Source organism: Pleurotus ostreatus, assembly GCF_014466165.1.
Source record: "Pleurotus ostreatus strain PC9 chromosome Unknown scaffold_5, whole genome shotgun sequence".
Taxonomy (NCBI): domain Eukaryota; kingdom Fungi; phylum Basidiomycota; class Agaricomycetes; order Agaricales; family Pleurotaceae; genus Pleurotus; species Pleurotus ostreatus.
In genome coordinates this window covers 2,696,527-2,711,174 of record NW_023503160.1, presented here as the reverse complement: position 1 = coordinate 2,711,174, position 14,648 = coordinate 2,696,527, and the positions used below count along the sequence as shown (strand labels likewise).

General features: G+C 51.8%; 4 protein-coding genes across 4 annotated transcripts; all 4 read left to right on the top strand.

The window, feature by feature from the left end:
• Positions 1-29: 29 nt before the first annotated feature.
• Positions 30-4,860, top strand: PC9H_008005 (uncharacterized protein; the record flags this gene model as incomplete). Its single annotated transcript, XM_036777525.1, has 6 exons — positions 30-258; positions 323-1,014; positions 1,061-2,319; positions 2,376-3,747; positions 3,803-3,886; positions 3,946-4,860. 6 exons carry the CDS (start codon positions 30-32, stop codon positions 4,858-4,860), a joined length of 4,551 nt encoding a protein of 1,516 aa, XP_036631145.1.
• Positions 4,861-5,830: 970 nt separating this feature from the next.
• PC9H_008004 (uncharacterized protein) lies at positions 5,831-7,643 on the top strand (the record flags this gene model as incomplete). Its single annotated transcript, XM_036777524.1, has 2 exons — positions 5,831-6,232; positions 6,279-7,643. 2 exons carry the CDS (start codon positions 5,831-5,833, stop codon positions 7,641-7,643), a joined length of 1,767 nt encoding a protein of 588 aa, XP_036631144.1.
• Positions 7,644-9,164: 1,521 nt separating this feature from the next.
• On the top strand, positions 9,165-12,774 carry TRK1_2 (low affinity potassium transporter; the record flags this gene model as incomplete). Its single annotated transcript, XM_036777523.1, has 16 exons — positions 9,165-9,235; positions 9,286-9,475; positions 9,522-9,556; positions 9,608-9,967; positions 10,015-10,073; positions 10,127-10,704; positions 10,754-10,869; positions 10,924-11,062; positions 11,220-11,413; positions 11,469-11,630; positions 11,680-11,730; positions 11,792-11,958; positions 12,026-12,072; positions 12,136-12,190; positions 12,248-12,303; positions 12,367-12,774. The coding sequence occupies 16 exons, from the start codon at positions 9,165-9,167 to the stop codon at positions 12,772-12,774; spliced, it is 2,688 nt and encodes an 895-aa protein (XP_036631143.1).
• A 1,007-nt stretch (positions 12,775-13,781) lies between these two features.
• Positions 13,782-14,549, top strand: PC9H_008002 (uncharacterized protein; the record flags this gene model as incomplete). The annotated part of the gene is made up of 5 exons (XM_036777522.1): positions 13,782-13,796; positions 13,847-13,915; positions 13,975-14,049; positions 14,104-14,414; positions 14,465-14,549. 5 exons carry the CDS (start codon positions 13,782-13,784, stop codon positions 14,547-14,549), a joined length of 555 nt encoding a protein of 184 aa, XP_036631142.1.
• Between the last annotated feature and the right edge of the window lie 99 nt (positions 14,550-14,648).

Here is a 14,648-nt window from a genome sequence, read left to right as displayed (position 1 = left end):
GCGACGGCGTTGGTGATGGGGATAACAGAATGAGCAGATCTTCAACCGCATCTGCATCGAAGCAGCTTCCAACTAAGTCAGCTTGGGCAAGGGGCCCGCCGCAGCCAGCGAACGCACCATCATCACGCTCACAATCCCCCGCCCCGTCTAACGTACCACCCCATGTCCAGACACACCAGCGACGCTCGAGCCAACTTAGCCAAGGCGTAGGCATAAAGGATGGCGTAAGCATACCACGGGGAGACGCGCTAAAACAAGGTATGGGATTTTTGCCTATTTTTTTGCGCCGGTTGGGCAGATATTCATCGTCGTGGGCGAATAGGGTCGGGTGTGACCTTTGGCACAATTCGCGACGCTCCCGCACCTATATCATCATCTCCCGTTGCGGCTCCCGCCGTGGCAGCTGCCGGAAGCGTAAAAACGTTTGGTTCAGTACTTGTTAATGGTGATACCAAGCCCACTGCCTCCGCCGCATCGACCAGCAGTTCTTCAAGGATTTCTTCGACGCCCGCGGCCTCTACTTCAGCGGCCTCCTCGACGACCCCATCTGCATCATCAACAAAATCTGCTTTTAAAATGGATGTAGCAAAACTGTTTCAAGGTTCGGGCTCATCTTCGACCCCTTCCGCTCCTTCAACATCGGAAACCCAATCTCCCTCTGTACGATCATCAAATCTCCCTCCCCAATCATCACATCAACCGCCTCCGCAACAACACCAGGGACAGTCGTCTCAATCTGGGCAACCGTCGCAGATGGGTGGGCATCACTTTACCCCCTTCGTGCCAGGGATGCGCCAGCAGAACGGTGGTCCTGGAGGAGTCCCTCGTTCGCCCTCGTATAATAGAAATATGACGAACGGTAACTCATCCAGACCGACGGGTCCTAATGGCCCAAATGGCCCCTCACCGATACCTCCAAGTATGTCGAGTCCCCGGCTCCAATCACATCCTCATGCTGGTCAACCCGCTCCTATGGCTCCTCCGCCTCAGATGCAATGGCCTCCTTATACTTATGTAAGTTCATACTCGCTCTCCCGTTCATATTCTAAGTCTTCCTTAGTACCCTCCCTATGAATATGGTTACATGTATATGCCTCAACAAATGCCCCCTCCGCCTAATTCCCTCGGACCTCCACAGCCTGGTATGGCTATGTCCCCTCGTACTGGCCCTATACCTCTACAGTCTCCTACTCCGGGTACACCAACACCTCCTCATGCCGTTCCCCACATTCCCCATGTCCCACATCCCCCTGCCCTCTCACACACTTCGTCATCAAGTATCAGTGGGACACCGTCCACTCCTACCACGCCATCGACAGGGAACATACCTCTCAGTGCTGCACGATTAAACATGGGTGCACCGTCGTTTGTTCCCGGCAGCGGTCGAGGTGCTAAAATCTCGATCAAGAATCCCAATGACGGGGCAGAGATAAAAATAGAAAATTGGAAGAAAGGAAGTCCTGGTCCTGGCCCCTCCCCTGCATCATCCACGCCGCCTCCTACCACGTTTAACAGCCCAGGTAGTCGACAACCCATCCGGTTAGAGAGCGAGGATGCGAGAAAGAAGCGGATTGCCGAGGAGGAGGAAAAGCAGAGAAAAGCAAAGGAGGCTGAACAGGCTAAGCGAGAGGCAGAGGAAGTGGCGAAACGGGAGAAGGAGCGCAAGGAGAAGGAGGAGAAGGAACGCAAGGAGAAAGAAGAGGACGAACGTCGCAGGAAGGAGGAGGAGAAGGAGAAGGAGCTTAAGAGATTGGAAGAAGAGAAAATCCGGAAAGAGCAAGAAGAGCGGGAACGCAAGCAGAAAGAGGAGAAGGAGAAGGAAGATGAGCGGCTGCGGTTGGAAGAAGCAGAACGTGTTCGCAAGTTGGAGGAGGCCGAGCGGAAGAGGAAGGAGGAGGAGGACCAGGCTCGTCTGTTGAAGGAGAAGGAGGCGAAGGAACGTGCTGAACGGGAGGCAGAAGAGAAAGCCAAGGCTCAGGCAGAGGCAGAAGAGAAGGCGAAAGTTGAAGCGGCGGCGAAACAAGCGACCGTCGAGGAGCCAGAGGAGGGCGAGGTCGTCGAAGCTGACGCCCCGGTATTGAATGGCATACCCAAGCCCAGGGAGAAGGAAAGTCTACGCATCGATACTGCTGATAGTGGTCGCAAGCGACCTGGCCCCCTCAACTTGAATATCGCCAAAGGCGTTCCCATCTCGGCTGCCCCAATGTCTGCCCTCGCTACCGCGCGTCGAATCGAAGATCTTGGAAGTGTCCAATACCCCGATGGCATCAGAAGTCCTAGCACCGAGCTCAACGCGAATGCCCAGGACAGCAAGTTCAGGTGAGAGGCTCTTAAAATCATAACACTCGCCGAGCGCGTCACTAATGAACTAATAGGTATGATCGTGACTTCTTGCTACAATTCATGAAGATCTGCACAGAGAAACCGGATATGTTGCCACCACTCGACGCCATTGGACTTCAGCCGTCCGACCAAAGCTCGTATTCAATGACACGCGGTGGCTCTGGTCGCCACAGGCAGAGCTCCGGCGCCGTGCCAGCTTCTCGTCAAGCCTCCACTGGGCTGAACTTCAACCAACCTTCGGGCTTCAACAAAGCTAGCCCCGTCAACACCTTCACCATGGGCCAATTCGCCACTCCTGGAGCCGCGAAGATGTCGAGCGAAGATAGATTCGCTATGTCGAGTCGTTCCGCCAGCGGTCCTGCTGGGATGGCCTTCGGCCGCCCGGCGCAGATGCAGCGCACTGCCAGTCAGGGCGGCCCGGGCCCTATGAACAAACAACGGACGAGGAGCAAGCGCGGGGAGGACCGTGGAGGGAACAAGGCTAACTCCGGTTCTCAACACAGCCATGGCTCCAACTACAACTCGGGTGCTATGTCTCAGTCAAGTCTTGGCCTGGAGCCCGTCGCACCTCTGCAGCAGTCTGCAAACAGATGGGACAGGAAGTCGCTCGCTGCCGATCCTGACTCACCTGAAATCGTCGATCGTAAGGTCAAGGGTTTGCTCAACAAGCTTACCATGGAGAAGTTCGACTCCATCTCGGACCAGATCATCGAGTGGGCGAATAGGTCGGAGAAGGAGAAAGATGGACGCACGCTCATCCAGGTCATTCGGTTGGTCTTCGAAAAGGCGACGGATGAGGCTACGTGGTCGGAGATGTACGCTCGTCTTTGCCGGAAGATGATGGAACAGATAAGTCCTAAGGTCCAAGATGACGGTATCAAGAACGCTGAGGGCAAACCTATCACTGGAGGTCATCTCTTCCGTAAATACCTTCTCAACCGATGCCAGGAAGACTTCGAGCGTGGTTGGGTAGCGAAGGAAGCCACTGCAGCAGCGGCGGCCTCTAAGGCGTTGGAGGACAAAGCTGCCAAAGCGGCTAACGATAAGGCCAAGGAGAATGCTAAGGAGGGCGAGTCCACTGACGAGGTTGCTTTGTACTCCGAAGAATACTACGCTGCCCAGAAAGCCAAACGCCAGGGTCTTGGTCTCATCAAGTTCATTGGGGAGCTGTTCAAGCTTCAAATGTTGACGGAGCGTATCATGCACGAGTGCGTGAAGAAGCTGCTCGGAAACGTCGACAATCCCGAAGAGGAGGAGATCGAGAGTTTGTGCAAGCTCCTCTCCACTGTTGGACAATTGCTCGACACGCCCAAGGCCCGTGCCCACATGGACGTGTACTTCTCGAGGATGAAGGATTTGATTAAGAGTCCTAACGTATCTTCACGAATGCAATTTATGCTTCAAGTAAGTCGCTAGCCCCTCGCTTAGCTCACGAACTACCCTAACGTGCTTGCTTCAGGATGTTATCGAACTGCGCGAACGCAGATGGGTTAGCCGCAATCAAGTCGCAGCCCCCACTACGTTGGCAGCTGTCCATGAGGCGGTAAGCTTCTTCATAAGCATTCCAATGTAGCCACCCACTGAATCTATATCTTTGAACAGGCGGCCAAAGAGAAGGCTTCCGCTGAGAAGGAAGCATTCCAGAAGCAGCAACTCAGCATGTCTCGTGGAGGCTCACGACGAGGTGGCGAGCGCAACGAACTTACTGGACCCGACGGCTGGACTACTAGACCGCCATCAAAGGCTGGTGACCTTTCACAATTCGGGAAGATCAGCAAGCCTGCCACGATGAACTTCGGACCCAGTAGCGTCTTCGCAAACAAGAAGGGTGTCGAGAAGAAGGAACCGATTTCCCGTACTAGCTCCAGCTCCAATATGTTCTCTATGCTTAGCGGTAATCCCGAAGTTGCCATGTCAGAGAGCGGCGCATCCAAGTCAAGTCGACCGCCCAGCCGCAAGGCCAGCATCGACCTATCCCAGTCTGGGGCTCCCGACGGACAGAGACGACGACTCAACCTACTTCCCCGCACGAAGCCAGTTGAAGAAGTTGAGGCGGGACCTTCGCAAGAGGGCGAGAGCGAGGAGGGTGAGGAAGCTGAGGCGCCCACGATGAGCGAAGCCGACGCTAAGAAGAAGATAGACGAAGATGTCAAGGAATTCTTTGGCGTGCGGAACTTGGACGAGGCGGAGGTGTACTTCTCTGGTTTGCCGTCTACGCATCATGAGCGCCTGGTCGATAAACTTGTCTCAAAGGCTATCGAGTCCAAGGAGGCTGATGCTACCCTGGTCGCTGATTTCTTCGCCCGCGCATCATCGAAGAGCCTATGCTCACCCACGTCCTTTGAGGAAGGGTTCCTTGGTATTGCCGAAGTCTTGGAAGACATTGCCATTGATGCACCCAAAGCCTGGGACTTCATGGCCCTCATGGTTAAGGGCGCCAGCCTGAACGGGGACACTCAGGGACGCATAGCGTCGAAGACAACGGATGCTAATAAACTACTTGCACTTTTATCATAGATGTTGTTCATTATGGCGCTATTGCGGGTTCTTTTCTTTGCATATATATTCTCAGTCCCCTCACGCTCGTTTCTTCGTCATCTTGCATTCACCTTTGTCCCGGTTCTTCTCGTTTGCATTGCTGTTTATATACATCTCATCCCATGTTCAGCGTCCATCACTTGCTACCGTATTTTACTGTGCATAACTTGTTTTTCCTTGTGTACTTATCCTCCGTCCGCGCGTAATATATATCTTGCGCAAGAATAGACCCTGCTTGCAGGGCGCGTCCTCTACATTGGTCTCGGATGATTTGAGACTTGTTTGAGACTCAACCAACGATGGATCAGAAATTGTGGGATAGCCGCCGCTGTTCATGTTACTTCCAAACGGCCGCAACAGAACGGTCATCTCTGATTGGCAAGACGACCATGACCTAAGACTGCTCAGAGGTTCTGGAGGATAAAGTTCACGTATTCAGCTTCAGGCTCAAGATCAACTGCGACAAAAGGCAGGCGCAATGCAGCCTGAGCGTTGAGCTCTTAAGTTGTAACTCTGGACGCTCGTTCGCTTGTGCTGGGTTACCTCGCGCCGTATAACGCTTGAAAAAGAATAGATTCAAGTAAGTTTCATTATAGCTTTCATGGTTGAATCCACCCTAATGTGCTCGCGACAGAAGTTATGTAACGTTTGAACAAACAGATACGAGGGTTTCAACTCCAATTTAAGACTTTGTTTACAAAGAATGCCGATAAAATGACACGGCCAAAACCCAATGGTAAGTATAAGTATGGCGGAAGCTCGGCGACTCTATGCTTTAAACTTCAGTGATCTCCTTTGAAGCGCAGTTTGGTCGCGCAGCGACCGTCCATTCAAGCGAAGCAGCAAGATCCATTCATCCATCTTTATCGCATCCCAGCAGCCCCTGGCCTCACCTACATACATATCTACAATTTCATCCAGTTCGGAACTATACGCTTAAACTGCCATCATGACACCTCCAAGTGCGAGGTTGACTGCAAGTGCTGTAGACTTTGTTCCCAGCCGAGTGTCGTCCAAACTCTCGTTCAAAGACCCTCGCGACGGGACAGAGATAGACATAGAGGGTTGGAAGAGAAATAATCATGATCATGGACCTGTCGCTTCTCTCCAGCAACCTGCAAAGACTCAATCATCACCTCCTCCATCGCTTGATCAACAATGTCACGAGCAGACACTTGGACATCGCCCTACCCTCTTCGTGCCACCAGGGCTACGCCGACAGGACCTTAGGCCCCGTGCAGAACTCGAATTTTGGGGTTCACCCTCGTCTACTATGATCAACGGTGATGCAAACACATCGTTGACGGATCCTTACGATCCTTATTATCCTTCATGGCCTCCTTATTCTTGTGTAGGTCCATACCGGCTGTTTTGTTCGTATTCTAAATCTCCACTAGCACCCTTCCTACGATTATGGATACGCGTCTACAGCCGATTCATCTGGACCTCCACATTCAGATCTGGATATGTTCCCTTTGAATGGCTATATACCTTCACAGAATTCCACTCCGACCACACCAACGTCCTCCCATACCGTCCCTATGCACATCCCAGATATTTCGCATCTTTCTGCCCTTACGCATGCTATGTCGCCCGGTATCAGCGACCCACCTTCTCCACCTACCACGCCCTCATCAGGGAATACATCTCTCAGTGCTGCAAGATTGAACACGAATGCGCCGACGTTTGTCCCTGGTCGACGCCCAACCAAAGTCTCAATCGAGGATCCTGCTCCTTTGCCGCCGCATACCTCGGTCGATTATCCGGTCAATCGATGGCCTATACGGTTAGAAAGCGAGGGTGCAAAGAAGAAGCGCATTGCCGAGGAGGAGAAACAGAGGAAGGCGAAGGAGGCTAATGAGACGGCGGAGCAGGAGGAGCAGCGTAAAGAGGGGAAAGAGAAGGAACATGGTTCGTACAAGCAAGCGGGTCCAGAGCGGGAGATGGATGGGAGAGGTGGGGAAGGTCAGGCCGAGGCTACCACGATGAGCGAAGCTGACGCTAAGAAGAAAATCGACGGAGATGTCAAGGCATTATTTGACCTGCGGAAATTAGACAAAGCGGAGGCGTACTTCTCTGGTCTACCATCTACATATCACGGACGACTCGTGGATCAACTCGTCTTGGAAGCGATCAAGTCGAAAGACGCTGATGCTGCTCTAGTAGCTGACTTTTTCGGCCGTGCAGCGTCACATAACTTATGCTCACCGGCGTCGTTTGAGGCAGGGTTCATTGGCGTCGCCGAGTTTTTGGGAGTCATTGCTATCAATACGCCCAAAGCCTGGGACTTCATGGCCATGTTGATTACCGCCACCGGCCTAGACAAAGTAGGGCAACGACGCATAGCTTCTAAGACGACGGATGCAGATAGATTACTTCGCAATCTTTGTGTCGATACCGGTGCTGTCGAGGATTTTGTTCAGTCGCTCGGCAACAGCAGAAGTACCCTTTCCTCTTCTAGCAGCACCTCTGGATCCACGTTGGTCAATTGCACGGAGCCGCATCAAAAAGCAGACGACGCCGTAGACTCACCCCAGCATTGCAAATCGTGCGATACCTCTTCAGCAGTACCGTCTGATACGCGGCAACTCTACGCTAGCCAAATCGAAGAATATAGATCCCGGGAAGCAACATGGGTCGAAGAAGTCAAATTTCTCCGTCAGCAAGTCGTAGTATGGCAGGAGTTGTACAAGCAGTCGGAAAAAGAGCGGGAAATTTTGGTTCGACAATCGAGGGATGCTAGTCCTTCAGGCTCCTCCTAGTCCCCTACTTCAAGGGTTTTTAACCGAGATCGCGATGCCTTCTGACATGGAATGGTGCCACAGCTCGAAGTTCATGCAAAGTCGCCTATGTAATTTTGCTGTGTACTATCGCCTTGTACCGGCCGTTCTGTCTACTACAAAGACTCAGAAATCGGATGGACGCCAACGGAGGCTCTCGGGCAAACAGATTATTCTCCCCCCAAATTCAAATTCACCTTGATAGACGTGTCGACTTGAACGCCATACTGTACGGGATCAGCGTGTCAATATACTGACCATAGTGGTAGAAGCACAAACCATCACGCTCGGGTCGTCCAATTGATTAGAGGAGAAGCCACATACGAAGAATACCTGGGAATCTAGGGACATTGATGGTGAACCTGCACTTACTGAGCAGCTGAGCACTCTGGATCGAATTTATTACCGGGAGATGAAAGAACCGGGGGGCACACCACCTCGCTTGTACACGATGATCAAGATTTGATACAGCGTGTCGAGATGTTGGATGTTCGCCATCGATGTTTGCTGGTGGGGACGGGGCATTACGTACCATCGTGAATACAGCGCGGCAAGATACGGGAGCACGGAAGAACGGGAGCACACTGGTAACTCCACACAGCCTTTCGAGTTGAAGGATGCCCTCTTATCGGTCTTGGATCCAGTCATAGGAGCACTCGACAGGTTGTGGAGGCATATCCTGGCGGCGCAAGACCAGAGTTTAGCGATGCCACTCATACTTCGTATGAGGGCGGCTGGTCCAGGGTGATGCTCGCGTCGCTATACTGAGGGAATCAGTGTTGGTCAATCGAAGAAACAAACGGTAACTAGATGCCTTACCTTCGTCGCCTCTCCTTTTTGAATCGCTTTCTTCCGCCACCATTTCCTGCGTATATTGCTTCGATATTCAGTTGGTAATCGACGCTGTGTATCCCGGACGACCCAATAGCTCTCAAGGAATGGGAATGTACGATCCCTCAAAGAAAGAGGATCTATCGTCCGAAATTCAACTTGGCTTCATCTTCGTATTTCAAAGGAACAATGAGAGGACGAACTATCACTGGTGCCATCCAATGTCTCTTACAGCCTCTCGTTTATTCGAGTACTGTAGTCTTCATCACCTGTCCATCGTTTTAGGCTCATTAAGGACACTGACTTGTGTGGCTGAGCCAGCACAGGACCTACCCCCACGACATTAGCCTGGTAGGCTTTTCTTATCGTGTCAAGGGCATACATTAGGAGATACCGTCCTTCCGTTGACACAAGAATAGACCCTGTTTGCAGCAGGTCTTCGCCAGCATGCCTTGAGGCGATGTCAGGTGTCGTTTAATAGATAGGCCTTTGATGATTCTTCCAATGATAGTCGGCGAGAATGAAGATGCTTTGATTGTGAGACGAACCTAATATAACCCATTTTGCTCGTGAAAGCGAACGATCTTCAAAGTCTTGAACGGAGCCACAAACCAAAGCGCCCGCCGCGGACACCCACCCCTCCAGGCTCCTCTCCTCCAGCTTTTGGCCTGAATGGCAAATCGTGGGCTATGGAAGAGACTGCGCAGCCACCTTAACTTCTATCGTATTCATATCCTAGCTTTGTGAGTTTATCTCGCCGCAACCGAATCAAAAGATTGATCTTTTTCTGCAGCATATTTACCCCTCTCATCTTTTCGGCGGTTTTCTATGCAAGCAATGGCCAGTATCCTATATCCTATATCGATTCCCTTTTTCTATGCGTGAGCGCGGTGACAGTGTGCGGACTGGCGACGGTGGATCTCAGCGCTTTGACTCCTTGGCAGCAAGTCTTGATCTTTATGCAGATGTGCATCGGTAGTCCGGTGCGTGCAGCGTTACGGCGTATCCCCGACACTAACGCTTGTCTAGGTCTTCGTCTCTTGGCTGATTGTGTTGGTGCGAAAGTAAGTGGACACTTGCGGCGGAGCTACCCACAGTGTAACCATATCCCGCAGATACTACTTTGCCAAGACGTACAGCGGATACGGAAGCCATGTTCAGGACAGCGAACTCGCAGAAGAACACCCTCAGGGTCGCTGGGACGGCGAGGAAGACAGCAAGGAGGACCATACACGGCGCGTCAAGGGCCCAAAGGCTCCGAAGCTGCGCCCAGACATGATACGGCGCGTAGATAATGATGAGCCGAAACTCATCAACCCTAGTGGGTGGATTACTGGGAGCAACACAGCGGGCCCGCCAGTAGTGGGGACAGGTTTGATTCGGCAGCTCACATTCTCGGAGAAGACGCCTACCATCCAGGAGGAGGTCAGGCAGCCTCAGCCCCCCCGGAGTGCTATTTCTCCAGGCAGGAAAAGGTGGGCTTGTTTTCCTGGTAGCGCGCCTAGTTACAAACCTCCTGCAGATTTAGCCGCCGTCTCTCTGATCCCGGCGCGGTGTCAAGACCGGCCTCGATTGTCAACTGTTTGTGGATTGGGCATGCTCACTGCGTATCGCTGAGCTTACACGGTGTTTAGTTCCTCGGTACGAAACCGTGGCCGCGCCTCAAGAGCCCCTTTTCCCGCGTACAATGACCGTCGAGTTCGCGCCGCATAACGCGCTACGTCGGCGTGGGCGCCCCGAACGCACATACTCAAGTAACCCCTTGGAACGCACACGTACCAGGGAGGCTAGTGCGACCGGCAACCTGGACTTTGACGAACGAAGGTCTACGTATCGCGGATCGGTAGTCCCCGGGGTATCGCTGAATAGGTATCCCACCAGCCATGGTGCCCGCGCGGCACTTCCTCCGATTCATCGGGGGTTCGGAGGGTTCCCGATGCCCCATGCAATCATCGCCAAACTCTTCCGCAAGTTCTTCCCCAACGTGCACCACCGGCTTGCGAGGACGGTGACAATACCACTGGCTCGCACGATCACGACGCATCCCGACGCCCACGCCGTCGCTGAGGGCGCAAAAATCGTAACATATCTGAAGTTCGATGCGATCGTAGGGCGCAACTCGGCGTTCCACTTCCTCACCAATGAACAGCTCGAACAGCTCGGCGGCGTGGAGTATCGTGCGCTGAACGCCCTGCTGTGGATTGTTGGAGCCGTAAGTTCTGTTTCTCCAACTGCAGACCCCCTCAGTGACGCTGTGATAGTACCATATAGGCGTCCAACTACTCTCATTCATCGTCATCGCGCCCTACATGTCCCAGTCCCGTTGGAAACCCGCCTTTGTCCCCCCTCAACTACACAAGACTCTTGCGTCACCTTGGTTCGTTACACTGATGATGCTGCGATATATCACTCAACGAGACAACTATGATAGGTTTTCTCTTTTTCAAGTTGTCTCTTCGTACACGAATACGGGCATGTCGCTGGTCGACCAATCTATGCTACCCTTTCAACAGGCATATGTTATGATAATATTTATGATATTCTTGATCCTTGCTGGTAATACCGCCTTCGTGAGTGCTCTTCTCTTTTGTCCTTTGCGCTACAGGTGCTGAGTTACATGACACATTGTAGCCCATATTGTGAGTACCGTCAATAATTTTGTGTGACTTGTGACGTGTGTGCTCATCCACACCGCCATATGCGTCCAGCCTTCGCCTTGTAATGTAGGTCTCCTTTGCAATTGCATTCCTGAATCTGCATTCTGAACATCGCAACAGTTGGATAATGTCGAAATCCGTACCCGCTGGGTCCCGTACCTTTGAAACGCTCCAGTTCCTCCTCGACCACCCGCGGCGTTGTTTCATATACCTCTTCCCCTCACAACAGACGTGGCTCCTTCTTGCCATTGTTCTAGGTCTAACGTACGCCCCACTTTCTCCCAGCCCTCACGACTCGAAACTGATGAATTTTATACAGATTCACCGATTGGTTCTTCTTCATCGTGCTTGATATAGGCAACTCTGGTATGGAGACGATACCGCTGGGCGTGCGGTTTCTGCTTGGCTTGCTGCAAGCGGTTGCAGTCCGCGCAGCTGGCTTTGGGGCAGTCTCACTGTCTGTCCTCGCTCCTGCAGTGAAGTAGGTATCATATGCTTGGCTTTTTTGCACTGCTCATGAAAATTAACAGGGTCTTGTATGTGATCATGATGTACATCAGTGTTTATCCCATCGCCATGAGGTTGGTGACGCTTCATGACGTAGAGACACTGTCGTAACTCACATTGTGTTTCCATGTCTAGTGTGCGATCGACGAATGTTTACGAAGAACAATCACTAGGGATATACAACGAGGATGAAGGGCAAGGTGAAGAAGAGTCCCTACTGGAGGGCTCGACAATGGAGGTTTCGAGAGTGTCGGTTTGGGGCCGTTATCTGGCTAGGCACGCTCGCATGCAACTTGCTTTTGGTACGCGAAATTCTGTACACGATCAACTGAGTTTCGTGGGTGCTGACTCTGACACACCGTCCCTTAGATATGTGGTGGCTAGTCACCGCTGTCTTCCTTGTTTGCATAATTGAGGTAAGTGTGTTTTTGAGTTCTGTATTGCGACACGGGACTTGATATGTGGATTTGTTTTTGCAGCGCGCGAATCTTGACGCGGTCGAAAATTTCGGCTGGTTCAATATTTTCAATATCCGTAAGGGTGTTTCGTCAGTCGCCAGAGCTGCGATATGCTCACCTGGGGGTTTTATAGTCTTCGAGTTGGTCTCTGCGTATGGTACGGTTGGCCTCAGTCTTGGCATACCGACGGTCTGTCCTCTACTTCAGATATGTCGCAAGATCCCTGAGCTCATTACTCTTCAAACACTTTAGGAGAACTACTCATTCTCCGGTGCATTCCACCCTCTCTCCAAGCTCATCGTGTGTGCAGTCATGATACGTGGCCGCCACCGCGGTCTTCCCGTCGCGATTGACCGAGCTGTGTTACCGCCTGAAGAAAAAATTGACATCAATCAGCAAAACCAAGAAGATCATGCTAATCAGGACCAAGGCTATGATGGTACCGCACAACTACAACAACATTACCAGCAGCAGCAGCAGCGGGATGGTGGGGATGCGCTTCCGAAGCATCACGACCAGGACCTGTCGGACGAATCTGATCATGCGGACCAGACGAGGCCTTCGAGCAGCGAAGAATATGCGGGCTCGACAGACGCTACAAGAGAGAAACGGGCTTCCTTTCTTCGGACTAATACCCTCGACCACCGCCTTGCTACGTGATGATTGATACATGATACGTGATATGTGATATCTTAACCATATCTCTCTAATTCGTTATGTTATATGATGCGTTTTTTGGTTTATCATTTGTAGCATGTTGCAGTAAATATTTTATGAAGTTTTTGGCGGACTTTGCATTCTCATAGATTTGTTATTCGGTACAGATAGAGCAGTTTAGGACGTTTTGGCACGTATTTTTTGGCACACATACTAGATAGGACATAGATAGACTTTTGGGCTTTCAAAATTTCAACATGATTACTTTGAGTACCGTGCAGGCGCTCAGTTCAACCCTTGCTTCCTTACACTCACCTCCGCGAATGAAACCCACCCGTCGCCGTTATCCAATTGGCCCTGTGGCATGAATGCGTGAGTTCGACTTCTAGTTGCTTGAATGATGCATAACAGAAGTATCGTATTTATATCTTCACGAGGAGAGGACCTTGCGTCGCTCTCCAATGACTGTTTCACCAATCTTCTCTCTGATTCACCCATTTCACGTTGGCGTTACTTCCGTGGTTCTTCCGTTACTGACTATCGAGAATGCATCACAGGAGGCCCTGCAGTGCTGCGACCTTGGAGCAACCTCACTTCACTACACATGGCGTATTCGTGGTGGTTTCAACACGAGACGCGAAACGGGGTGCATATTTGGGCTGATTGTCGAGATGACGATGGAGGAAGAGGATGTTTCCTTACATCGTGTAATAGGCATGCCTTGGGCTTTGGGCCACTGGAGTCCTGGACAGCGCAATCATGCGATCAGTGACATGACTCGGGACCTCGATTATTATCTCGGATCTCCATAACCGGCGTTCTGCAGCCAACTGGCCTTGAGGAGGTCCTCACAGTATACACGAGGCAGGCATAAAGGACCAGGGCATGCCATGCCAGTGGCACTAATTGGTACAAAACCCTGGCGAAAACCAATATCTTCGACCACCACATTCCCATTCCAGCCTTCAGTTCAGCCTCCTTGCCTCCGTTCCCAAGCTACCACTGCTGCCATGATTGACCAACTCGTAAGCACAGTTCATTCCTTGGTGCTTGGTACACGACTTAGCTTTCGCAGGTGCACTCGGAGATGGATCTCTGTGAGATGTTGAACATGATGAAGCTCGCTGAGCAGCAATATGTCGTGGTGAGCCCCCTTCTGTCAGGAGGTGCCAGCTGTGTATGCTGACGGTCTATTCGAGAAAGAAAAGCACGCAAAGAGACCAAGCATCAAGTCCACAGGTCGACAACGGAGACACTGCCATGACCGACGATCACCAAGTAAGACTGTTCACCCCTATCCATTGCACCCCTTTCTAAACTATGTTTGTTCAGTCCGATACAGCGTCAGAGTACTCAACGTCAAGCTCTCAATCCACCACCGTCGAATTCTTCGGCTGCGCGTTCCTCCAGGCCGTACAAGCTCAAATGGATACCTTCCCAGACTCAGGCAGCCAGTATCTCGAAACCATATTCGCCCATCGCGAAATCTTCATGTCCCTTCCGACCGCGCACCCGCAATGTTCGCGAGGCTTCAGTGATATGGCGTATACTTTAGAGCAGCAGGCTTGGAAAGAAGAACGGGCTGCGGATAATGTTGCTGTTGCGGCGTTTCGCCATGAAGCATGGTCGATTGCAGCATCTTTGTGAGTTATTACGGTATCTCACCAGCGGTGCGTGCTTATACACACCGTAGGAGAGATGTCTCGTCCCAACAGTTGCTTCAGGGCAACAAGACTCGCCCTCAGTCAGGCTCGGTATGCCACATGGCTCCGATGTAATGGGTCGCTGGGATGAGCTTCGATACCTATCAGTCAATGGCTCTCGACTTCTTACTCGTACGGATTTGTTGGCATACATGGATGTTAATTTTACTTCAA